This window comes from Mesoplodon densirostris, chromosome 10, assembly GCF_025265405.1.
Source record: "Mesoplodon densirostris isolate mMesDen1 chromosome 10, mMesDen1 primary haplotype, whole genome shotgun sequence".
NCBI lineage: Eukaryota > Metazoa > Chordata > Mammalia > Artiodactyla > Ziphiidae > Mesoplodon > Mesoplodon densirostris.
In genome coordinates, this window is record NC_082670.1 from 8,898,874 (window position 1) to 8,925,404 (window position 26,531).

Consider the following 26,531-nt stretch of genomic DNA (forward strand, 5'->3'; position numbering starts at 1 on the left):
TTGTGTGCGTGTACACATGTATGTGTGACTTCACAGCCAACTACTATTACTTCTTGGCCATTTGTGGAGGATGGCTTTGATTGCTAACAGTATGTGAGAAAAATAAATTAGCTTTTCCTCACAACTCTGTTGATCATAAATAATACGTATGTCTTTAAGAACTCAATTCTCCACTCTTCTGTGGTCTTTGGGGTTTTCTTGAGTAACTCCTGAGGGTCTGAAAGAAGGTGGGTGAACACCTAGGTTTCTGTGGGTACTTAGAAACAGAAGTCACCCATGGCTTGACCAGACCGACTAGGCTAGAATATTAGACTATGAAGGGATCCCAGAGATCACTCTCGCCCAGTCTTCTTGTTCTACTGCCCAGAGGGTCTCTTATTATATCAGCAGCAGAGCCAGAACTAGCATCTCGTTCCCTTCTTTTTTTTTTTTTTTTTTTTTTTTGCGGTACGCGGGCCTCTCACCATTGTGGCCTCTCCCATTGCGGAGCACAGGCTCCAGACTCACAGGCCCAGCGGCCATGGCTCACAGGCCCAGCCGCTCCGCGGCATGTGGGATCTTCCCAGACCGGGGCACGAACCCGTGTCCCCTGCATCGGCAGGCGGACTCTCAACCACTGCACCATCAGGGAAGCCCTGGTTCCCTTCTTAATCTAGGATTGTTTTCCACTGGACTAGGGTATGCTTCCTGAGAACCTTCTCCATCTTAGAATTTAGTAATGCTGCTATTAAGCCTCAGAATTTATAAGCATTTGTCCCAGGTTGCCTGGTTTTGATAGATTTAAGCACAGCGTATTGGCAAAAGATCAAAAAACACGGGGCAGGCACAAACGCTTTTCAGGGTCTGTCCCTAGATAAATCTGACAGGCGCCATATAATGATGAAGGCCTGACACCCACTCACCCAAAAGATAGGTTTATTAATGGTAAAACAACCACCTGGATTTCAGCCAACATTACAGTATTAGCATCAAATCACTTCTATTTGCCTGTCTAGACAAATCCCTCTAACATCCAGGTACTTGGGGAAGTGAAAGGAGAATTAAGTTATAAAGAAGTAGGAGGCTCTAGCCCACAGATATTACAGTATATTCCAAAAACGGTATTATTTCTCAATAGTCAAAACACACAAGCTCTAACATCTAATAAAGTATCTGAAAGAAGGGAAAGATCTTCCTATTTTTACATTCCCATATATCTTATCTTCCTACATCAAGGTATGCAACCCCCAAGGTATGAAGTTATATCTAAACCCATGAATGCCAATATGTACACATACTAGCAACCCTCATCTGCCTCCCTGGCAGAACCCAACTGATGTAACTTGGACATTACCCCTCACTGGAACTCGTTCAGATGACCCCTGAACTAGGTTTGGTGCCTGATTGCTATTATCCTACTTAACTTGTGAGGTCCTCAAAGAGTTTTAAAAAAAGGATTCGCGGGCTTCCCTGGTGGCGCAGTGGTTGAGAATCCGCCTGCCGATGAAGGGGACACGGGTTTGTGCCCCAGTCCGGGAAGATCCCACATGCCGCGGAGCGGCTGGGCCCGTGAGCCATGGCCGCTGAGCCTGCGCGTCCGGAGCGTGTGCTCCACAAAGGGAGAGGCCACAGCAGTGAGAGGCCTGCGTATCGTAAAAAAAAAAAAAAAAAAAAATGGATTCGCACACTTGGCCGAGAGGGTGTGTACAATCGTATACTGTCAGCACTGCAGCTGCAGAGTTGCCTCAAGAAAGAATTTTTAATATTTATTTATTTATTTGGTTGCACCGGGTCTTAGTTGCAGCAGGCAGGCTCCTTAGTTGCAGCATGCGAACTCTTAGTTGTGGCAGGCATGTGGGATCTAGTTCCCTGACCAGGGATCGAACCCGGGCCCCCTGCATTGGGAGCATGGAGTCCTATCCACTGTACCACCAGAGAAGTCCCAAGGAAGAATTTTTAGAAGCTGCAGCTTCTCAGCTAGAAGAGAGGAAAGATGGCAGAAGCAAATGGAGGAGGAGAAAACCTCAAAATGAAACTGAGGAAATTGTTTAGTGTCTGTAGATATAGACAAGCTCCTACATGTACATATGCTACAGCAGTTTATGAGCATAAAAGAGTTTTCTTCAAGGCCCATTATTAATGGAACATGCATTTAGAACTGGACCCTGAAGAAAGCTATTTTATATATTTATATATTTTATATATAATAGGCGGACTATTAGGAAAATAAAGCCAAAGGAAGACTTCAGAGAATTCAGGTTACCTTCGCGATGGTCTGATGGTTTACACGTGACCTAGTGAGACCCTAGGCTTCTTAGTACTTTGTGGTATTCACTTGAACAAATTCGCACTAAGCATAGAAGAGGAAGCTTCCTTTTGGTTAGGAACTGTTAACATTAAGCCCAACCTCGGTCATGATAAAATTATGGCAAGCAGTTTATGATTGCATTTTTGTGTTTCTATTACATAAAACCAGGAAGGTAATTCTTTTTAAGCAGAAGGAAGTAGGGGAGATTATGCCAGTGATTCTTCACTAGGGGAGTTCAGAGACATTTTTGGTTGTCACACTGTGTGTGTGTGTGTTACTGGCATCTAGTAGGTAGAGGCCAGGGACGCTGCTAAACATCCTGCAATGCAAGGGACAGTCTCCACTACCAAGAATTATCCAGTCCTAAATGTCAGTAGTGCTGGGGTGGAGAAACCCCGGAGAGAGGGATGCACATGACACTGTTAAATTAATAGAGTCTAATCTTGGTCCTCATCTTGTAAGACTAATGACAATGAAAGCACTGCCTTTTATGCCTCTGTTTCCCCATTTGCAAAATGGGGATAATGAACATGTTCTTTATAATAATCACGAGGAGTCATGAAACTATACGTGCAAAACACTCTGATATCTTCAGAAGAAAGGGTCTCTGTAAAATCAAGGCACAGTTATGATTACTGCACTATTATGAGCTCATGAAGTTCTGTCTTAAGAACTGTACTCCTCCCCCTCAAAAAAAAAAATTCCTCCGGGGAAAGAAAACAAACCAGAAATGATCTCATCATGATTACACCTGCCACACCAAAAAAACAGACACAGTTCAGAGAAACTAAATTCTTTCCCTCCAGCAATGAAGTAAGCTGCATCTGTAATTAAGATCTTAATAAGGGAGGTAGGAGGCTTGATACAGACGCTGCAGGCTGTGAGGCACGGAGCTATCCTGCCAGGTTTCAACAAGAGCAACTGAAACACAATCCCCCTTGCTGCCTAGCACTCTCAGGTGTTCTCTGCACAGTCCGTATTTCAAAATGGGCTTTCCTTCATTGCTAAAGATTCCTACTCCTGCAAGGAGAAAGAAAAGGACTGCCTCATTATTTACAAGCAAATGTCATGTGGTAAATATTATTTACAGGTAAATATATAAAATTTGCTGGAATCCACTTTAAAAAAGCCTCTTAGATAATTTCCTGATAAGAAGCTGAAAACAAGTTAGATAAAAGGCTGGCATAAGGCAAAAGGGATAATGTCTTCAACGGCTGATTGATCTCTGAAGCAGCTCGTGTTGACTGTCTAGAAAGACCATGTGTTCCTAAACTTTCCAAGATGGTCCCCGTTTCAAATATCCTTCCCATTGTCAGACCATCTGTCCCATTTTTGGGTCTGTGAAACATGGATACATACCTACAGAAATGATATATATTTTAAGCTAAAAATAAAAGATAGGCATCCAAGTATATATCTTGCTAATGGATCTGCCTTGGCTGAATTTAGGATTTGGGAGGAAAAAAGATAAGTACTGATAAGAATCTTAGGTTTAGTCAATGGACTGTTCTCTCATTGACAAGATGATCTTTATAAGGAAACAAGATCTATTCCAAAGGCATCCTGGCCTCTGTGAGATTGTCAAGCCATCCAGCTTCACGGTGAATGCCACTGGGCTAACTGTGTTCCCATCACCCCCTTCCTTTACCCTCCCCGCCATTTAAGTGGATGCTTATCGAACTTAGCTCTGAGTGGAAAAGATTAGAGAATCAGAGAATAACATGGAAGTTCTAACCCAGAGGAGCACTCAAGGGAAAAAAGACTTCAAAATTTTGCTCTGCCAATGCTGTTGTGATGGTTCTGCAGCGCTGCTGGTCCACTCAAGCCATTTCCTGCTAACTCTAAGTCATATCATGGATGATTAATAACAACAAACAAAAAACAGTAACACCAAACTCATGGACAGATCACTGACATGTCCTGTTAGAAGGGTGGAGTGTCTAGAAGTCCACTTTCGTGACTTCCCAGTGGCTGGCGTTGCTTGTTATGGTTATTGGGGGCTGGGGGATGGAATCCCAGCTCAGCCTTTCAGTAGAGCACAGAGCCTGGGGACAGAGAAGCCTGAGTCCTGAGTCAGCCCCATCTTCTGTGGGAGTGAGGTGCTAAATTAAGGGCAATAAACTGACTACCACAAATCAATGAGATTAAGGCTAATTCATACAAGAGACAGTATAATTAAAATAAATTAGGAAAAATATTAATGACATATCATACTGTCTAAATAAATACTGCTTTAAATAGAAAGATCTGGTTCAAATCCTAACCATTTATGCCTTTTGGTGGTTGTAACTTTCTACTGAGTTTCACAAATAACACCCTCCCACACACACCCCAGCCCTGCCCACACACACAAAGAGTAAAGAAAGGAATTAAATTCAAAATGAGCTATCAAACGTTTTGGTGCAGTGCTTGCGCTTTTACATATTCATGGTTGATCAGTCTTTATTTCTGGTAATCATAAACATCAACATTCCACATAAGGAACATTTTTGGTAACATAACTATTACCTTGACATATTAGAACTATCAGGAGGAATTCTCATTTGCAACATACACACCAAGATGTGCAAAGAAATAAGATGCCTCCATGTGAGTGAACCCAGCCTTTGAATAAGGCTCATGAACCACCTACCTAAATACCATTTAGCACAATTAATTGCTAAATTAATTGGGGAAGAGGTTGAGGGAAAGGGACTAGCTTTTTTTTTTTTTTAAAGAATAAGCCTGTATTTACTAGTCCATGATGAGGCCCAAGTATATGTATTTGAAAACATTGCACTGGCAATTGCATTATCTCCATGATCAGCTGTCCTACCCTCCATCTCAACCATGAAAAATCACAGTCACACACCATCACCACTCATATTTTCTGGAGTGCCTGTTCCATCTTCCTCAAAGCGTATGCCTAAATTCACCCAGATCACATTGTCCACCTTCTGAATCACTCTTCCCAGGGGAGGGTGGAAAAGGTCACCAATAAGGCATTTATCTTAAAATGAAGATTCCTCAGGAAGACAGTCTTTTGCAGCTAAACTGTAATGTTCCCCAGGCGTGCGGAGTCCTCATTAACTAGTAAGAATTCCCACAGGGGGATGACTGGAATGTTCAAAGTAAATAAGACGGAGGGGGTGTTGCTGACAAAGTATAAACAGGGTTTTTTTGTGTTTTTTTGGTCCCTTTTCCATGCCCATACTCTTTGCAGTCATCCATTGCCTAGGTAACTGGTAGCTATTCTCTTCATTTTAAGTTGGAAATAGAGGATTTCTTCCCAGTGGCACCGTTTTGTTTATCTTGGCAAGGAGGCTTGGTAATTAAGTCTATATGTTACTGCAGAGTAATTCTACGGTCCCAGGGGCTGGGATTTCAAACCAATTTGTTTAAGTTTCTTTCTAACCCTAAAATGATCTAATAATAGATCACCAACACCTCTTATTTTACGTCTCCATCACTCTAGCTGAGGGCAGTAGGCCAGGGATACGGTTTCCCTGAGCCCCACTCACTTCCTGCGCACTTCACCTTTGATTTTTTACAGTCCTCACTTTGTCTTTCCCTCGGTACTATTTCTGTTGTGAATAAACAATTGTAGCAAAGGTTTCCTCTTACATTTTTATATATATAATGCTTCTGCACCTATATATCTGGGTATATATATTATATGTATCTTATAATGCATCATATAATACCTGCCATTTTAAAATGCCTATTATGTACTAGAAACAGATGATTTTCATATATTATATCCTTACAACTATCTGATGAGACGGGTACTATTACTCCCATTTTATAAATGAGGAAATGGAGACCTGAAGTAGCTTGCCTGAAATTATACCGTTAGGAAGTAACAAAAGTGGGGTTTGAAACAAAATCCACTATGCCATATACAGCGAGACCCTTTTAACGGCTATTTGTGTAAGTATTATATGTAATTCAACATTCAGTTCAATATTTGTTGAGTACCTACTGTGAGCAAGGTCCTACAATTTCAGGAATATCAAATCTTATTAATAACAATGAAGATACCAAGTCATTAAAATATTAGCAAGTGGGGACAGAGGTGTACTGGTAAATCCCTATGTCTGGCATCTGCATTTCTGCAAGACATCTCCAGGCCCATGGAATATTCAATAATACTCGATTATCTTAACCTAGTGACTGGGGTTTTGACATAATCCTGTCACCAAGTCTTGAGTCCACACTACCCTTTCAACATCTATTGGGCACCTACTTATATAAGGAGAGCTGGGGCCCACTAGCATTGTCTGCTTCCATTATGCAGGAGCCATGGTAAATACCTTACCATGGAAAATGTCTTGCTTAGGCTTTAGAACAATCCTATGAGGCAGTTACTAACCCTATTTTACAGATAAGAAAACTGAGGCTCAGAGAGCTTAACTTGCCCATGGTTACAGAGCATCAAGTCACAGGAAACAGAAATGCCTTTCCCCAAACCTCAGACTTCTCTTGTCTCTACTGCAAGAACACAGAAGACCAAGTCCCTACCTCTGCCTCCCACGCCCAAGGCCACAACAGATCCTGGATCATACTTTTTAGTCAAGGGACTCCATACAAATAAAGGGTGAGTCTCGTATTCAGTGGGGCTTCCCTAAAACTGGACAGCCCCAGTGGGCAACCTATGTGAGTACCAGGTATCATTTAGATAGTGATTTGATTGAAAGAGGTTAATGAATAAGGTAGTGCTAACAGAGCAGGGCAGAGGTGAGAAACAGAAAGCCTATCGTAGGGATTATAGGACAGTCAGGGAGACAAAGGTTTAGTCTTCTGATTCTTTTATAGAGTGGATGGATGAGGGGGCTTGACTCGCGGTGAGTGACACACGGACCAAGTCACGTAGGCACAAAGAGACGGGGCAAATGAATGGGAGCAGCAAGGGACCAAGATTTCCCATAGCAGAGTCCAAAGAGACGAGGGAGGTAGGAGGTACAGAGTGTGCTTTAAGTGTGTCACGTCTGTGTAGGTGGGGAGGCAAGCCCTACAGAAGTCGGTATTAGAGAAGCATAAAGAATGCTTGAATGAAAAAAATGAGAGACGATGAGGTCATAAGGGCACGAAAGGGGACGGAACTGGCAAAGAGGCTTGAAAAGTGGAGAGGAAGTTTCTTTAGAAGTGGGGGGCGCAGAGTGAAAGCCACTGATGAATTCTCAGAAGAGGACTCTTGTATATTCCAGCAAGGAAAGGATGCTGAAGGAATCTTCGTTACTGTGCAACCTGCTAGATTGGTGTTCTCAGAACACCTACAGTTCTACAAAGACTCTGATCTCTGTATAGGTAAATCGTTCAGCTCTGAAAATGGGTTTGCTCAGTTAAGAAATAAATACGTAACCAAATAATTTTTTCAAAGCATCTTTTGGTGCTTTTAGATGCATAGATCTCACATAAGATTTTAAAAGGAGGCAGGGGGCAGGAGCCCCTCATTTGGAGGGTGTGAAACACATCATTTAGAAGAGAACAAAAAATTTTAAACCAAAATGTTGAAGCCAGGAAAGAATCAGAAATTATACAGATTATAAATGACCATGCTGACTAAATCAAAGACACTCGATCACATGTTCTCAAGCCACCTTGAGAAAATTAAAATATTTTCAAAGTCCCCTAGAAAGCTTTTCATAGTACACACTTTCTGGTTTCCCTAACCTACTTTACCATGTTCATCCACGACGCAGGAATCTGAATTTCAAAATGTAGTTTTCTTACTTGTGTTCTAAGCTCTACCTGTTCTAACGCTCAGTCGGAATGTTCATGAATGAGTTTGCTGAATGGCAAACCAGATAAGTAATTTAGCATTTTAATGTAGGCACATAGGGTACAGAAATTTGGCCTAGCCACAGAAGCTGCTCAGCTATTAGAGATCAAACAGGCCTGGCCCGTGGGGCACTGACCAGGCCTGGGCCTGCACAAAGTGGGTGGGGTCTCGTGCCTCTGCTCAAACACAGCTGTGCACCCACCCTTCAATTACCCTCCTGGAAGACAGCAGCGATAACCCACCCCCAGACCCTCAGGAGGGAAGCCTTCCCTGAGCAAGCCACGGCCACCGAGGCATAGCTCCTAACCCCAGTATCCAGAACATGCTGTGTATGTTCCGAGGAGCTTGGGGAAAATTCCTGATGAAAGAAGTCCCCCGCAATTTACTGTCAGAGAACCTCAGACGGAATCCTTTAAAAAGAAATGGAACTTTACGTGCATATGAGAGTGACTGCACCCTTCCTGTGAACAAATAAAAATACATACAATGCAATCAAAATAGACTAGATATAGGCTAACCAAAAAAAATTCACCAGAGTAATAGCTTGCATTCCACAATGCTCAAGATTACCATAAATACAAGCTGGCTGAGCTGGAGCTGTGTGTAAGTTCAAAATGAGTGGAGGCTTGGTTGTTCTCTAGTTATGATCCCTGAAGTAGCCAAACCAGATAATCTGGTTAAAAAAAAAAAAACCTTAGGGACTTCCCTGTTGGCTCAGTGATTAAGAATCTGCCTGCCAATGCAGGGGACACGGGTTTGAGCCCTGGTCCGGGAAGATTCCACGTGCCCATGGAGCAACTAAGCCCGTGCGCCACAAGTACTGAAGCCTGTGTGCCTAGAGCCCATGCTCCACAACAAGAGAAGCCACCGCAATGAGAAGCCCGCGCACCGCAAGGAAGAGTAGCCCCCGCTCACCGCAACTAGAGAAAGCCCGAGCACAGCAACAATGACCCAACACAGCCAAAAAATAAATAAATAAATTTATATAAAAAATATCTTAAGAGTGGCTGGATTATAAATCTCTCAGTGAGCATTTTTAAGTCTGACTGTGCTAAATTTATAGCGTTCAGAGCAATATAGTGTCTAAAAGGTAACTCCTGACTCCAGGATTTTACAATCTAATAATTATCTGGTTTTACTACCTAAGTGGCTCGAATTAAACAACACTACCAAACATGCATTTCACTTTGCTTTGTAGAGTTACTGTCTTAAAAAAAAAAAGAATCTATTCTGCAGGAATACTTTTTCTTGAGTTCTTATGATTTATTCAATAAGCACGAATGGTCTTTTATATAATCGTTACCTTGATGTGCAGGAATACTCTAGATGACATAGAGTCTTAAACTTCCTGGGAGAAGAAAACACCAGTCACACAGCACATTTTAGGGAGGCCACAGAGAGTTCTTTCTTTAATAGTGGTTTAAAATCACAAGTTCTGGAGCCAGATCACCTTGGTTCAAATCCCAGCTCTGCCACCTTTTAGCTGTGTGGCTTTGGATAAATTACTTAGCCTCTCTTTGCCACAATTTCCACATTTGAAAATGAGTATAAAGTATCAACACCACCTCATGGAGTTAATTGGAGATTTAAATATGGAATCCTGCATTGGCGTGGTGAGTCTTAAGAGCTGTTATTTATCACTCCTCTACCTTTGTGCCACCTCCTCTACTTAAAATTACAAAATCCTCTCCTGAAATAAAGCCCATTATTAACTTGAGAGAAAATAGGCTTTATAAGAAAGGGAAAGTAGATTGCTTCAGCTATTGGTTCCTTTTATAGTCACCACAAGGTGTCAATCTGTCATTTGGTTAGTTGGGGAAGTCAGTAGTTTTGCTGGTGAAGATGTGCACAAGCTAATAAAAATCCTACATTTACAACACCTGGCAGGGTGTTCGACACTGGTAAGACCCGGCAGAGAGGCAGGTTTTCCCCATGAATGGCAATCACAGTTCACAGCGTCAGCTGCCATGATGTTTTCTTTCCACAAAAGTAAAACTAAACCTGATGAGGTCGCTGAATAAAAGTGACTTTAGACTTCGTCACTTTCCAGATCGCGGCACTCAACGTTAAAAACAGCCATTTATAAATGTAAGAACGTATTTTCTCTTTTTTTCCCCTTCAAGCTGGTTTTTATGAAACTAAAGGCATTCACGATAGGCAGAAGAGGGGCAAAGATTCACTGAAGGCTAAGTAATATCTGGAGATCGGACATTATGATATCCTATCACTGTCCTAAATAAGGGAACTGTGGAAATACGGGTGAACCATTTCAAGAAAGAGAGCTTTCCTGCCAGGTAGAAGGATTTGTTTCTGGTTGCATCCTAAAGGCAAAAATATTAAGAATCTTCAGGATTATCCATTCCCCTGATCTCTCCTATTGAGGTAGAAAATGGAAAGCTGATAGTACAGTGCTAACTGATACCTCTGCCTTCAGAGAGTTCTAACCTTTCCAAGGAGAACTATAACTCATGCATCACAATAGAGACTTTCAACAGTTAGATTTAGAGCTACTGAACAAGATTTATAGCTTTTGAAAAACAGGTTTATCCCTCAGGTTAGCCAGTGGCTATTAGCCAGAACTGAGTATTTACAACCTCACATTAAAAAAGGATGAGCCAGAACCTAGGTAATTCAGAAAGAAAGCAAAGTAGCTCTCAGCTAGCACAATCTTGAAGGTCAGACAGGTGATTCAAATTGCCAATCCCAAAGCATAAACCACCTTGCCTAAACGGCTTTTAATAACAGCATGTTTGTTTAAACGCACTGGGACTGAATCTATTCTAAAACACACGTATTCATCCTCCAAGCAAAATTCATATCCAATCCCTTGCAGTCTGCTCTGAATAGGGTCTCTGGAAGCTGCTTGCCTGGTTGGATGGGGGCAACTTAGACAAAAGGGGATATTCTAAATAAGTTATAATCCTTTTGCCGAGAATAAACACACAAAGGTGCGAAATGCATGGGAAAATATGCTGCCGAGTGTTCTGACACTACTATGAGTTTCAGGGACAAAAAGCTCGCTGGAGCCTTCAGACCCTCAGTCCATTCAAACGCCAATGAAAGTGTTTTCAAGAAATGGCAAGTACTCATTGGTTCTGAATCCAATGTCATTTATGGATGTCAAACTTCTCTATCATCAGCTGTATAAGGGTACCTGGGGCTTTGAGCTTCTTCCACTAAAAGTACATATGGCAAACTGCTTCCCGAAGCAAACGCTTTAAAGCAAAGGCTGAAAACTGCTTGAAGAGCCAGGCTGAGAGGCTCAGCAGTTCTGATTCCTCTCTTACTACGTCTCCCGGGACAGTGGCGGCCAGGCCCGGGCGCGGAGTGCTGAGCTAAGGCGCGCTCCGCATGGAGTTAGGCACCCTCTGATCTACAGTGGCCACTGCAGCTCCGCCAAGACTTTCAGGGGAGGTGGACCGGGTGTGCTGTGAGCTCCCGGCGTGGGTCTTAGAGGCTGGATCTCTGCCTGCCTGCTTGTATGCCAACCCCAGTGACTGAGACCCATCTCAAAACAGAACACAATTGGGCACAGTAGGGGTCCCTGCAGAGGAGCTGTCCTGCAGAGGACACACGGGGACACACACGGACACACACACACAGACACGGAAACGTTCTGAAAAAGGCACTCTCTTACCTTATACTTCATCTCGGCAGCGGTGAATTGAGGCGTTTTCCTACACTACACTAGTTAGACTGCATTAAGCACTGGCGTGTCCGCCCCTCCATCGAGCGCTGGGCTAAATGAAAGTGAGAACGGCCCGGCTGCAGCCAGTTGTCAGCGCAGCGCGGAGCTCCGGCACCGCTACGCCCGCCAAGCCTCTGAGCTCACTGTTTTGATTGAGGCAGGCCGAGCACGGAGCTCATTTGCATACCGCCCCGCCATTGGCTAGTGGGCCAAGGTAATGCGGACGCTCCGCCCACCCTTAACTCCTGAAAACTGACAAAGAACTTGTAATGTGATCATTTCTTTTTACATTGTCAGAAAGGGTGGAAAATAAAGTCAGGAACCTTCCCGAACCTTACTCCACCCCCACCCCCAAAACCCCTGGAAAAGGAGATAAATTCTTTTTAAGCTTAACCCAAATTTTAAAGAAATGGAATTCAGAAAGCAGTCTGACAGCCGCGCTTCCTGTGACCTAGCAACTCCTTCATAAACCCATTTCATTTCAAAGCCGTTCACCTCACAATCTCTACATGAAACAAACTCGGGGAACAAAAGGTTTTCTGTCTCCCGGCCCCTTTTTACTAACTACCCCTGCTGATATCTCTCTCTCTCTTTCTCTCCTCCCTCCCCTCCCCTTTCTTGCGGCTGTTTGCTTTTTTTGTTCTTTTCAATGTTCAAAGTACTTGCAATGTCAGTCTGCAAGGAGCCAGAATACAATTCTCCCTCAGTGAAAAGGAACTTGGTAGCTCAGGCACCAGGGATTCCCTGGCCGGCTTCTCACGAGGGCCTCACAGAGTTGAGTGTCAGCCACATTCAGTAGACCTTCTCTGGTTTTGCTGAGGATAAAGGTTAGCTGTGACCTCTTAGATGGGGCTGGCCAGTGCACACGCCCTATACATCATCACTGTTCACCAAGTACTGTGTTCTTTGATGGCTGGCATTTCTAGTTCCAGCTTTGAACACTGCAGTTTTTCCTTCTGACCTCTCTCTTGAAGATGACCCATTAACCCACCAACACTTATTATCCAGGGAACAAAACATGCCCACCGTTTGACGAGCCTAGTTAAAAAAACCTCAGTCTTTTCCCAGTGAAGCACAGAGCATTTGGTTCAACTTCATGCTTTCTATAGAAAGAGAGGATCACCCAGGAGAGAACAGAAATGGTCACCTTCAGCGACTCTTCTGAGGGATGGAGCAGTGAGGGGAAAATTCCTTTTCATGGGACCTCAGGATTGAGACTCGATGAGTGCAGACAATAGCTGTCCCTGAATGGGAAGGACTCCAACTAGACTACACGACTTGGATGGAAAAATCAGCCTTTATCTTTCTCCTGACTGAGTTGGATCAGAATCAGTTTGATTTTTTTTCCTTCCCAATTCCCAATGGATTAAAATTCTACTTTTATGGGGCTTCCTTGGTGGTGCAGTGGTTAAGAATCCACCTGCTAATGCAGGGGACACAGGTTCGAGCCCTGGTCCAGGAAGATCCCACATGCTGCCAAGCAACTAAGCCCGTGCGCTACAACTACTGAGCCTGCGCTCTAGAGCCCGTGAGCCACAATTACTGAAGCCCGCGCACCTAGAGCAACAAGAGAAGCCACCGCAGTGAGAAGCCTGCGCACCGCAATGAAGAGTAGCCCCCGCTCGCCGCAACTAGAGAAAGCCTGTGCACAGCAACGAAGACCCAATGCAGCCAAAAATAAAAGAACTGAAGAAAACAAAAAATAAATAAATTTATTTTAAAAAAGTCTACTTTTATGATCTAAGCAAAAAGAACAGGAGAGCAGCTGTCCTACAAAAGTGGTTTCCGGATACAGGGCTCAGAGTTTAGATCACTGTTTAATGTGGCACTTATTCCCTGGACAGGATCCCCCACACACACACCAAGGTGGTCATAGTGAGGTTGACACAGGTTTGGGACCTCCACTCGACCTCTTTCCCTCATTTAGCCTTAGAGTGAAAATGAGCCTGAGTAATTTTGCAAGGTCCTTCTGAATACACATTAAGCATGAGACATATTACACTGCAAGGATCTTCCTAAGGGTCCCACAGACTTATGTGAGAGTCTAGCTGGCAGGAAATTGTTTTTGGTGTCTGTCTGGATAAGTCAAAGTCCTTCTCATCTGTAAGATGAGTCTTGTGGCCTCCAGGAGATCTAGATAACATTCCTCTGGCTTCCTAAGCAGTAAAGCTGAATCCGCCTTCTGTTTTGTTTGATGAGTACCACTGAATAGTGAACACTGTCTCACCCCTTTTTAATGCTTTCAAAGAGTTTCCCAAAGCATATGCTAGGGCTTTTTCTTTCTCTAGGTAAAAGCTTAATTCACACCAAGTGGCTCTCCTGCTTTCCTGTTTCTGTCCTGTACAGAATATACCTGAAAACCTATCTGAAGTTTATTTCAAGGTGGTTTGGGTCGTTGTATTGTTAGTTATATAGAGAAAAGCATGAGGGTGTTGGAGTCAGGCAAACGTGTGTTAGAATCTCAACAAATTTCTAACTTCCTAATTTTGGTGTCCTGAAGTGTAAAACAGACAATAATATCAACCTGCTAGCGTTATAATGAGGACTAAATGAGCTAATGTGGATAGAAGTTAATAGTATTTGGCAGATAGTAAGACCTTAGTAAATGATGGCTTATTAGTATTATTACATTATTAATTATTATTTTACTATTAAATTTATTATACATTATTTTATTACTATATCATATAACATTAACATCCTATATCATTATAATATTATTGTTATATGATATAAATTAATTTTAAATTATCATGTTAATTATAACTATTATCACTATTAGACTATTATCGATATTATATGTGTGGTGGGCATTCAGAAAAAGATGGAGGATTCCCTCCATCTCTGTGCCATCCTATCACCGGGCAGCTTTCTAATTTAACAAATATCAATTCAGAACCAACCATGTGCCACGGCTGTTCTAGGTAGGGAGAATACAACAACAGCCCAGTTAAAGGTCTTACCCTCACAAAGTCTAGTAGGAGTGCAGGACAAAAATTAAAGAAATATATAGTACAGTTTTGGCGTGGTAGATGCCATGAAGAAAAATTATGCAGGAAAAATTGCTAGAGGAAAACAGACCAAGGTGGGTGAGGAGAGTCTTATTTTAGAGCGAGTGGTCATGTAAGCCCCTCTAAGGAGGTAATATTGAAGCAGGAATCTGAACAACATGAGGGATCCACTCAAAGATCTGGGGAAAGAATGTTCCAGACAGAGGAAGTGACCCACGGGAAGGGCCCGAGATACAAGTGAGCTTGGTGTATTTAAGAACAGTGAGCAGTCCAGGATGCCCAGAGAGGGGTACCCAGGGGATGGAGGGAGGGAGGGGTACCCAGGGGACGGAGGGAGAGAGGGGTACCCAGGGGACGGAGGGAGAGAGGGGTACCCATGGGACAGAGGGAGAGAGGGAGGTGGCAGCCGTTTGGATTTTCTCCTGAGTGTGACAGGAAGTCACGGGAACGTTTTGAGCAGGGAATGATATATCTATTTCTCTGTTTTTACCCTTGGTTTGTTTAAATACTCAGGGACAATAGACTATTATTAGTTTAAAAATATTGAGCTCTTTCTTAATGCAGCTTACATAATGCTGATAGCTATTACTTTATTAGTGTCATCTACTATGTTTCCTTCAGAACCCTTTGGGGAAACACAAATGCTCTCAATGAATACAGAAGCAGCCCCCTCTCCATCACCTGACCTTCTGGATGAAAAGATACTGTTTAAACTGTGCTATATAAACACCGTCGATTGGTTTATGCAGCCACCCTAATGCTCCCATGGGTAGCCTCATAAAATGGGTCAGGACCCCAGGGCTCGGACACTAATAAGCTGTGCTCACCAGCACTCTCTCAGCCTCCCCAGATGCCCGTGCAGGCTGGAGCAAGGGAAATGGCACAGATGCCACCCATACCATTTTCCAGCTGCCACTGGGTACTGGTGTGTATACAGCAAAAAATCAGAGAGGATGCTACAGGGAAGAGATTCTTCCATCCACCACTTAGGAGGAGCCCACGTGGCTGCCCACGTGGCTGCCCGCTGAGAGTGCAGGGGTAAGTCAGAGCCTGCGAGGGCAGAAAGCAACCTTGGGAATCATCCAGTCCAGCCCCTGGTGGAGAGGATGGAGCTGCTGCTCTGGGGGTGCCCTGCCCGGGGGCCGCCAGGTTGAATCCTAACCACAGACAGTGCTTTAGGTCAGTCCTCTGTATCTCCTGTCTGATTTATTCCAGCCATTCCTTTTAGTTACCCTGCTTAAAATCGCTCCTTGTTCTGGTCTATGTTCCACATTGCTACCTGCTTAGTTTCTGGAATACAGAGCTGATCACGTTACTGCTGTGTTTAAAAACCCCCAGGAATGCTCCAATGCCTTAACAACAGGATCCACACGCTTTGGGCTGGACTATGATCGGAGCCCACCCTCGCTTTCTGGCCTCACCTCCCCTCCCCTCACAGCTCACATCCCACACTGCAGCCACACATTGGGGTGGGGCGGAGGGGCGAACTCACTGAATCCAAGACGCCTGTACAGGCCTGACTTTGCACGGACGGGTCTTCTGCCCGGAATGTCCTCCCTTCACTCTGCTGCTATCAAGTCCAGGGCCAGCACTCACTCTTTTGGGCTTCCTTGTCTACACCCCCAACCCTGCCCACCTCGCCTTTTCAGAAGGAATCCCTCCCTCCCTGTGCTATGCCCCTATTGTACTTGGACCAGGGCCCTAGCATAAGGCTCTGACACATTGTATCATGATGATTTGTTGATGTCTGTTTCCCCAGCTTCCAGGTGAGCTGGTATCTTGTTAAACTCTGTGTGCCCTGCAGGCTTATACCTTATAGAAGCTTAAATGCCTTCTGAATGAATGAGCAAGAGGACAGCGCATCTTCAAAGGACTCGTGTAATCTTGAGGTTCTGCCTGGTGCTTAGGAAGGCAGTGGGGGAACTCGGGGTTGAGGGCAGGAGTGCCGTTTACATTTACTAGCCCTGGGCTAGGATGCACCTCTTCACAACCAGGTCAAGGCCTGTTGCCAGTCCTGGCTCTTGGGCACAGGTCAGTCAGATAACTACGGCTTGTGGGCCGCCGGTTTTTATATGACCTACGAGCTGAGAATAGCTTTCACATTTTTAAGTGGTTGGAACAAAATCTAAAGCAGGATAATATTTCATGAGATGTCTCTAAATAAAGTTTTATTGGAACAGGCGCACCCATTCATCTCCACATTGCCTGTAAGCTGCAACAGCAGACTTGAGCAGCTGCGACAGAGGCGGTTAAAAACTGAAAAGCCGAAAAAATGTATTATCTGGCCCTCCCTGCAGCAAGTTTGCTGACTCATGCTCTAGAGGAGTGCAAGATGTATCCATCCCTGAGTTCAGGGAAGTATAGATTCTGCCACAGCCACAGAGAAACAACACAGAAATACCCACTCTAGAGCCATGTTTTACCTTTTTTAGTTTGATACCAATTTCAAAAAAAAATCTTCATTATAACAAAGTTACTTCAAAAATATAATCCGAGGCACCAACTTTTCAATTCTACAGGTCTCCAGAAACGTCCCCACACAAAGATGAGCCACTGAGAGTTTTCTCCTTCAGTCCACTGGCTCATTCAGGGACCAGGCCCTGTGCTGGGCTGTCACAAACATCATTTCTCTTAATATTCATCTAACAACCCTAACGAGGTGGGTCGTAGGGTTCTAGTTGTACACGTAACAAAACTGAGACTCGGAGAGGTTTCCACAACTTGCACGAAGGTCCAGGCCAGGGAGTGGCAGGTCTGGCATGTGAACCCAGGCTTTCTGGCTCCCGGGCCTGTGTGCTACACGGCTGCCAGGCTTCCTCTGGGTGCCTTCATTATCTGAGCCCCCATTTGTCAGTTTGATAAATGAGCATCTCTACCCTAGTGGGACTAAGCCTACCTGGGGACCATGTATTGCTCTGGAGTCGTGACTAAGGCTAACAGTGTGCGCGCACACACACACACACACACACACATCTTACTCACTCATACTTTCAAGCCTCTGTGTGTGTGTGTGTGTGTGTGTGTGTGTGTGTGGTCCCTCCTGCCTGGACTGCCTTCCTTTCATCATCTGCTTACCTAAATCCCGTTTTCCCCCCAGTTTGCACCCCATCTCCTGCATGGATCCTTTTCTAGAAAATCTCTCCATTGTTGATGACCTCATTACCCACCCCCGCACCCCTTGTGTCTTTCATCACCTACGGCTTAGGTCAGGGCTTCCCAAATCTGAGCTCCTTTAAAAACCAGGTGTGGATGCTTCGGCTTCTCCCCTTTAAGTTGGATTCTGTAGGCCTTGGAATCTACACATGAGAAAAGATCCGCATAGGATTCTGTATACAGCGTTTTGTGTGTGGTATATCATTTAGTGCTTAGTTATTGCCTTGTATTGTTTCACCCGTGAGGGTGCCTCCCCCAGAGTGAGATTTTAAGCAACTTGTAGAAGAGGATCCTGTCTTTCCTTCTGTCGTATCCCCTTCTGCACCTGTGTAGGTAACTGCATCGCATCTATGTCTTCTCAAAGCCCTATGCCTTGTCCACGCGCCCAGCCTTCATCGATGTCAGTATGAAAAAAGTAAGCCACTTTTCAGCAGGCAGGGCAAGAACACCTCTCACTCTAGGCAATCGCCCTCGTGTATCTGTTGAGCGGGTCAAGCTCTGGGAATGAATGAAAGTCTGTTATTAGGGAGACGCTCAGAACAGTCTCCAGGCCTCTTTATGTGTGCGGGGTGGAGCTTTCATTCACTCTCCCTCCACTCCTATTTTGGCACAAGAGACCTCATGAAAGCCACCCAAAGCCCATCCATCTGCCCCCCTTTTCACAGCAGTGTCCTAGGAAGAATATCCGTTTTCTGAAAGAGTTGTTAAAAGCACTGTTTTAACGTAAGTTTCTGCAGCTGGAGGGTGGTGTTTACCAAAAAGGCTGTTGACTCACGATCCTCGAATTACTCCTGCTTTGGTTCCTCCCCGACTTATTTCTTGTTTTTGCTCGATGACGAGCCACCTGGGGTGAGGTGGGGCTCTACAGAGATTAGCAGTGGTTCCTCCAGGTCTCTCTTCACCTTCACGCATGACATGTGGATTCCCGCACTATGAAGCCTTTACAAGGTCTGACTCTGCCCCCTCTTCACTCAGTCAAGTTTAGAAGTGTGTCACTGTCACCATCCTTTTATTTTTTTTTATTTTTTTATTTTTATTTTTTTTTGCGATATGCGGGCCTCTCACTGTTGTGGCCTCCCCCGTTGCGGAGCACAGGCTCCGGACGCGCAGGCTCCGGACGCGCAGGCTCAGCGGCCATGGCTCACGGGCCCAGCCGCTCCGCGGCATATGGGATCCTCCCAGACCGGGGCACGAACCCGTATCCCCTGCATCGGCAGGCGGACTCTCAACCACTTGCGCCACCAGGGAGGCCCCAGATATTATAACTTTAGAATACTTAATTACTACCTTTTCCCCCCACGAAGGACTTAAAAAACGTAACAGATTAAATTATATGTCGAGTAAATCGACTCAATTCTAGTGAAATATGACAAGCATTTGTGAGGCGCCATCTTAGCATTTAGTGTTGTCTTTATATGAAGGATTTGGGGAAGTTAACTTAGGGGTGAAATAATAAGAAAAGTTAGAAACACGTAATAAAGATTTAGGTTTATTCATCATCATAAATGTGTGAAGGCTTAGATTGCTACTATTTATATGTATCCAGCTGGGCAAAGGAATGCAGTTCAGTAGAAGAGAAGGAGTTTTTAACAGTAAAACTGTGCAGGCTGCTGGCAAACGCTCCCTCCTGTTTTCTCCAGCCCTGAGGTGTTCTATTATTGCACGCTTTAGTTTGTCCAAATAAACAATTTGTTATATGAAACTGTCATGGGAATCTCTTCTGCTGGTAGAAACTTGGACCGTGGGTTTTTACAAAGGTCAAGGTGATCTGCCAAGACCAAATAAACAGGAGTGGCGTGACTGGATGGAAGATGGCCTCTACTTTTCTGAAGGCAGGGTCCAGCACAGTGATACTGCTACATAATATGTATTCAATAAGCAGTGACAAAGGCGACATGGTTTCCTTCTTGGTAACTTCTGTTCTTCCTTTGTGTATTCTTAACTTTGAAAAGTCTTCCTGACCCTTCGTCGCGTACGTAGCATCACCCTCTAGATGGTAGGATGTGAGATCACGGCGCTTTATGCTAGAACTTTGCCATCCCCTTCCCACTCTCCACTCTTTGCTACCATCTAGGTGGAATGAGCGGAGAGATTTATGGACTGCGTGCCCTAAATTCCCGGATGGGGCTGGATGTTCTGTTTCCAATCTGCTCCTGAGCTTTACCATTCTCCCGACACACGGGCCGCTAAAAGTCACCCTCCCCATCTGGCATCCAGCGTGACTCCAGGGTGGAGGTGGGTGTGGAAGAAAAGGGGGGGCGGTGTTTCAAACCCCCAGTAGTCACTTAACTGGAGGCACAGGGTAAACCATTTCTTTAGGGTTTGGAGATGCATTTTCCCGCCTGGGGCCCAACGAGAGCCCGCTGACCCAGTCCTTCGAGAGCCCCTGCTTTCTGTCCCCCACCGCCCTCATCAGCTGAGGCCAGTGAGTGTCCAGCAGGCCCTGTCCCAGGGCATCCGGCCCGTCTGAGCAGCTCAGGCAGCCGCCAGCTGGCGCTGATGAGGGAGTCGAAGGAATCTGAGTAATGCAGGGCCTGGGGTCGGAGTGGGGAGGGCAAGACGGTAGGAATGTGATGTGGGAACGCAGCACACCCAGCGCTGCTGAATCCAAGCTTTTGAAGAGTTTGATTCATTTTAGAAAGCAAACAAAGCACTCCAGCTATCAGCAATCTTTTATTTTGTCTGCCGGAGGAATGCCTTTCCAGCGTGGGCCGGAGACTGGGCGGCTGTGGAGACACCAGCGTCCACCCTTGACTTGCCGAGCGCGTGTGGACGGCGCATTCCTTCCTGCCCACTGAAGCTGGGAAATAAAGAGCAGCTCTCTTCTCCGTAAGGAGAGCCCAAGAGGAGCTCAGCTAACGAGCAAGCACAGGACTTAAAGGCTCACTCACTCACAGCACTGAGGTTTACAGATGTTAAGTGCGAGTTCCCTTAATTTGCTTAAGTCCCGGCACCCCGTGATTTAGACCAGAGGATGTAGACAAGGGCGGGGAGATTTCTTGAACTTTGATGCCTGCGGTTCTCATGACTCATGCTCTAACCAGCCTGTGGAGCTTCTGGTCAGAGGAAGGGTCAAGGGTTGGGAGAAGCAGCAAGGCCACGGCCCCCCTGTCCCTAGAAGGTGGAGGCTACGTGCTCCCCACCTTTAGATTTTCCCATCTCAGACTCGCTCTCTATCTTCTAAAGCCAAACCCTGTGCAGTCAGCTCACCAGGAAAAGAAATCTTCCCTCCTTACCCCACAGCTCTGTGCTTTTATCGTCCCCTCTCAAACCCACCCCGGGACGTAGTTCCCCACCTCCCCCTTCTCCCATTCCCACACCTGATCTTTCGTATCCTGTTCTCTAAAAGAACGTTTCAGCCTTCCTCGTCCTAAATACAGATCCACGGTTCTTTGTTCAAAAACCTGCAGGCCAGACGAGTTGTGGAATTCAGAATATTTCAGCTTTTAGAAACAGATTTCGTGTCTGTACGGCATGCTACAAAACTCCCAGTGGGACCTGGGCCAGCATCCCGCACGCAGGCTCATTCAGATTTCAGCAGATGTGTGCATATTCATACCACGGTGGGTAAATGAAGACTATGCATCACCTTGGGCCAATCCAGTCAGGTTTTGCTGCCAAATGAGTCATGAAAGGACTCTAGATTTTTATGCTTTGTAATTGTGGGTGGACGAGCCTGGACCACCACCACACTCTCCAGCTCCTCAGGACTCCCCTCTGACAGCTCTCCTTCCCCCAGCACCACGCCAAGCACTCTGCTCTCTCTTTTCCTTGCCATCGTCTGCCAGCGAGCCGCCCAGTCCTGGCCGCCCCCTCCTCTGCCTCTGCCATCCTCTCCATCCTCCATCCCGGGCAGTGCAGCCCAAGCTCTCCACTGTAAAGGACCAGCGTTTTCCATTCCCAAGCCATCATGCACCACTTAAAAATACATTACTAGGAAAATGCAATGAAAAAGACTTAGGAAATACAAGCCTTGTTTGTTGTTATTATTGTTGAATTCATCTGGTATAAAATGACTCCTAATTGCCGTCAGATTGCAAAGTGCTCACTCTCAGTTTCCCTCCCTCTGTGGGCCTGGGCAGTGTGCAGCCCGGCGTGGGTCTGCAGATGGCATTTTGAGGAGCACGGCTTGAGATCCTCGTCTTCCTTTGCCCAAGCTGTGGGCTTTCCTCGGCCCTTTGCATCCCCTTGCCTGTGACATTCTCTCCCTCCCCAGCCTGTCCTGAAACGGCCTCCTCCTTCGGCTTCCACAACGCTGGGCTCTTCTTACTCCCGCCTCTCTCACCGATAGGTGCACTTGGCAGCCCTGCCCTCGGTATTCGTGGGTTCCAAATCCACGATTCAACCACCCGCAGGTGGTGTAGTATTTTCTGTCCAGTGCTGGCTGAATCCACAGATGCAGAGCCTGTGGATGGAGCATCCTCAGATTTTGGTATTCGTTGGGGGGTCCTGCTGAGGATCCCGAGGGACCACTGCATTTTAGTCTTCTTTTCAGGCTGGCTTTCCCCAGGGTTGCATCCTTAGCCTTTTTTCTTCTGCATTTTCTCCTTTATCTATCTTATCCTCTCCAATGACTTCTACTCTCGTTTCTGTGCTGATGACAATCACATCCCCTGACCTGTGTTCTGCGTTCCAAATCCTCATTTCCTCCTGCACCCAAATATTCCAGAGGCTTCTCATCACCTCCTCATATTCACATATTGTGACGGTTCATTTTATGTGTCAACCTGGCTAGGCCACGGTACCCAGTTATTTGGTCAAATACTAGTCTCGACTTGCTGTGCAGATATTTTTTAGATGAGAATAACATTTAAATCTGTAGACTCTGAGTAAAGCAGATAAGCCTCCATCATGTGGGTGGGTCTATCTAATCAGTTGAAGGCCTTAAGAGGAAAAAGACTAACGCCCCTCTAGGGAGAAGGAATTCTGCTCCAGATGGCCTTTAGACTGAGCTGCACCATCACCTCTGCTCTGGGTTTACAGCCTGACAGCCTGCCCTGCAGATTTTGGACTCGTCAGCCTCCACAATTAGGTGAGCCAGTTCCTTAAATCAGTCTCTCTCTGGGCATACACACACACACACGCTCACACACACATCCTACTGGCTTGTTGGTTCTGTTTCTTTGGAGAAACATGGCTAATTGGCATATGAACTTCCCACTGAAACTGTGGCTACTTCTAACTATTCTATTTCTATGTATGATGCCACCATTGTCCCAGGGGCCCAGAATCAAAAGTTCAAATTGATCTTTTGTGTCTTTTTCCCTCCTCCTCCCACATCCAATCAGCCATGTCAATATTTATGGCATAAATTCATCCATGAATGGAGATCCCCAACCACCAGACAGGCCTGGTCTGTCATAGAATGTATCCCCACATTCTCCACAGTGATTGGTCCAAGAAATTGGCATGTGACCCAGATAGGGTGACTCTGAGATCTTCTTTGAGATTTTTTTAAGTAACAATTTTTTTTCTTAACATCTTTATTGGAGTATAACTGCTTTACATTGTTGTGTTAGTTGCTGCTGTATAACAAGGTGAATCAGCTGTATGTATACATACATCTCCATATCCCCTCCCTCTTGCATCTCCCTCCCACCCTCCCTATCCCACCCCTCTAGGTGGTCACAGAGCACCGAGCTGATCTCCCTGTGCTATGTGGCTGCTTCCCACTAGCTATCTATTTTACATTTGGGAGTGTATATTTGTCCATGTCTCTCTCTCACTTTGTCTCAGCTTACCCTTCCCCCTCCCCATGTCCTCAAGTGCATTCTCTACGTCTGCATCTTTATTCCTGTCCTGTCCCTAGGTTCTTCAGACTTTTTTTTTTTTTTTAGATTCCATATATATGTGTTAGCATACGGTATTTGTTTTTCTCTTTCTGACTTACTTCACTCTGTATGACAGCCTCTAGTTCCCTCCACATCACTACAAATAACTCAATTTCGTTTCCTTTTATGGCTGAGTAATATTCCATTGTATATATGTGCCACACCTTCTTTATCCATTCATCTGTCGATGGACACTTGAGTTGCTTCCATGTCCTGGCTATTGTAAATAGAGCTGCAGTGAACATTGTGGTACATGACTCTTTTTGAATTATGGTTTTCTCAGGGTATACGCCCAGTAGTGGGATTGCTGGGTCGTATGGTAATTCTATTTTTAGTTTTTTAAGGAACCTCCATACTGTTCTCCATAGTGGCTGTATTAATTTACATTCCCATCAAACAGTGCAAGAGGGTTCCCTTTTCTCCACACCCTCAACAGCATTTATTGTTTGTAGGTGTTTTGATGATGGCCATTCTGACCTGTGTGAGGTGATACCTCATTGCAGTTTTGATTTGCATTTCTCTAAAGATTAGTGATGTTGAGCATCCTTTCATGTGTTTGTTGGCAATCTGTGTATCTTCTTTGGAGAAATGTCTATTTAGGTCTTCTGCCCATTTTTGGACTGGGTTGTTTGTTTTTTTGATACTGAGCTGCATGAGCTGCTTATATATTTTGGAGGTTAATCCTCTGTCAGTTGCTTAGTTTGCAAATATTTTCTCCCATCCTGAGGGCTGTCTTTTCATATTGCTTACAGTTTGCTTTGTTGTGCAAAAGCTTTTAAGTTTCATAGGTCCCATTTGTTTATTTTTGTTTTTATTTCCCTTTCTCTAGGAGGTGGATCAAAAAAGATCTTGCTGTGATTTATGTCATAGAGTGTCTGCCTATGTTTTCCTCTAAGAGTTTTATAGTGTCTGGCCTTACATTTAGGTCTTTAATCAATTTTGAGTTTATTTTTCTGTATGGTGTTAGGAAGTGTTCTAATTTCATTCTTTTACATGTAGCTGTCCAGTTTTCCCAGCACCACTTATTGAAGAGTGTGTCTTTTCTCCATTGTATATTCTTGCCTCCTTTATCAAAGATAAGGTGACCATATGTGCGTGGGTTTATCTCTGGGCTTTCTATCCTGTTCCATTGATCTATATTTCTGTTTTTGTGCCAGTACCATACTGTCTTGATTACTGCAGCTTTGTAGTATAGTCTGAAGTCAGGGAGCCTGATTCCTCCAGCTCCGCTTTTCTTTCTCAAAATTGCTTTGGCTTTTCGGGGTCTTTTGTGTTTCCATACAAATTGTGAAATTTTTTGTTCTAGTTCTGTGAAAAATGGCACTGGTAGTTTGATAGGGATTGCATTGAATCTGTAGATTGCTTTGGGTAGTATAGTCATTTTCACAGTGTTGATTCTTCCAATCCAAGAACATGGTATATCTCTCCATCTGTTTGTATCATCTTTAATTTCTTTCATCAGTGTCTTATAGTTTTCTGCATTCAGGTCTTTTGTCTCCTTAGGTAGGTTTAGTCCTAGGTATTTTATTCTTTTGGTTGTAATGGTAAATGGGAGTGCTTCCTTAATTTGTCTTTCAGATTTTTCATCCTTAGTGTATAGGAATGCAAGAGATTTCTGTGCATTTATTTTGTATCCTGCTACTTTACCAAATTCATTGATTAGTTCTAGTAGTTTCCTGGTAGCATCTTTAGGATTCTCTATGTAGAGTATCATGTCATCTGCAAACAGTGACAGTTTTACTTCTTCTTCTCCTACTTGGATTCCTTTTATTTCTTTTTCGTCTCTGATTGCTGTGGCTAAAACGTCCAAAACTATGTTGAATAATAGTGGTGAGAGTGGACAACCTTGTCTTGTTCCTGATTTTAGTGGAAATGGTTTCAGTTTTTCACCATTGAGAATGATGTTGGCTGTGGGTTTGTCATCTATGGCCTTTATCATATTGAGGTAGGTTCCCTCTATGCCTACTTTCTGGAGAGTTTTTATTATAAATAGGTGTTGAATTTTGTCAAAAGCTTTTTCTGCATCTATTGAGATGATCATATGGTTTTCTTCCTTCAATTTGTTAATATGGTGTATCATGTTGATTGATTTGCATATATTGAAGAATCCTTGCATTCCTGGGATAAACCCCACTTGATCGTGGTGTATGATCCTTTTAATGTGCTGCTGGATTCTGTTTGCTAGTATTTTGTTGAGGGTTTTTGTATCTATGTTCATGAGTGATATTGGCCAGTAGTTTTCTTTGTTACATCCTTGTCTGGTTTGGTATCATGGTGATGGTGGCCTCATAGAATGAATTTGGGAGTGTTCCTTCCTCTGCAATTTTTTGGAAGAGTTTGAGAAGGATAGGTGTTAGCTCTTCTCTAAATGTTTGATAGAATTCGCCTGTGAAGCCACCTGGTCCTGGGCTTTTGTTTGTTGGAAGATTTTTTTTTTTTTTTTTTTTTTTTGCGGTACGCAGGCCTCTCACTGTTGTGGCCTCTCCCGTTGCAGAGCACAGGTTCTGGATGCACAGGCTCAGCAGCCATGGCTCACAGGCCCAGCCACTCCACGGCATGTGGGATCTTCCCAGACTGGGGCAAGTACCCAAGTCCCCTGCATCGGCCGGCAGACTCTCAACCACTGCGCCACCAGGGAAGCCCTGTTGGAAGATTTTTAATCACAGTTTCAATTTCAGTGCTTGTGATTGGTCTGTTTTTATTTTCTATTTCTTCCTGATTCAGTCTTGGAAGGTTGTGCTTTTCTAAGAATTTGTCCATTTCTTCCAGGTTGTCCATTTTATTGGCATAGAGTTGCTTG

The 26,531-nt window shown here is 44.5% G+C and overlaps 1 protein-coding gene across 1 annotated transcript in view; it reads right to left on the reverse strand.

Moving 5' to 3' along the window:
- NEDD9 (neural precursor cell expressed, developmentally down-regulated 9) overlaps positions 1–11,859 on the reverse strand; it is a 46,826-nt gene extending 34,967 nt beyond the window's left edge. The window contains exon 1 of the mRNA XM_060109345.1: positions 11,686–11,859. Within this exon, the coding sequence (XP_059965328.1) occupies positions 11,686–11,697 (12 nt within the window). The 5' untranslated portion in view covers positions 11,698–11,859. The remainder of the gene's footprint in view (positions 1–11,685) is intronic.
- Positions 11,860–26,531: the final 14,672 nt, after the last annotated feature.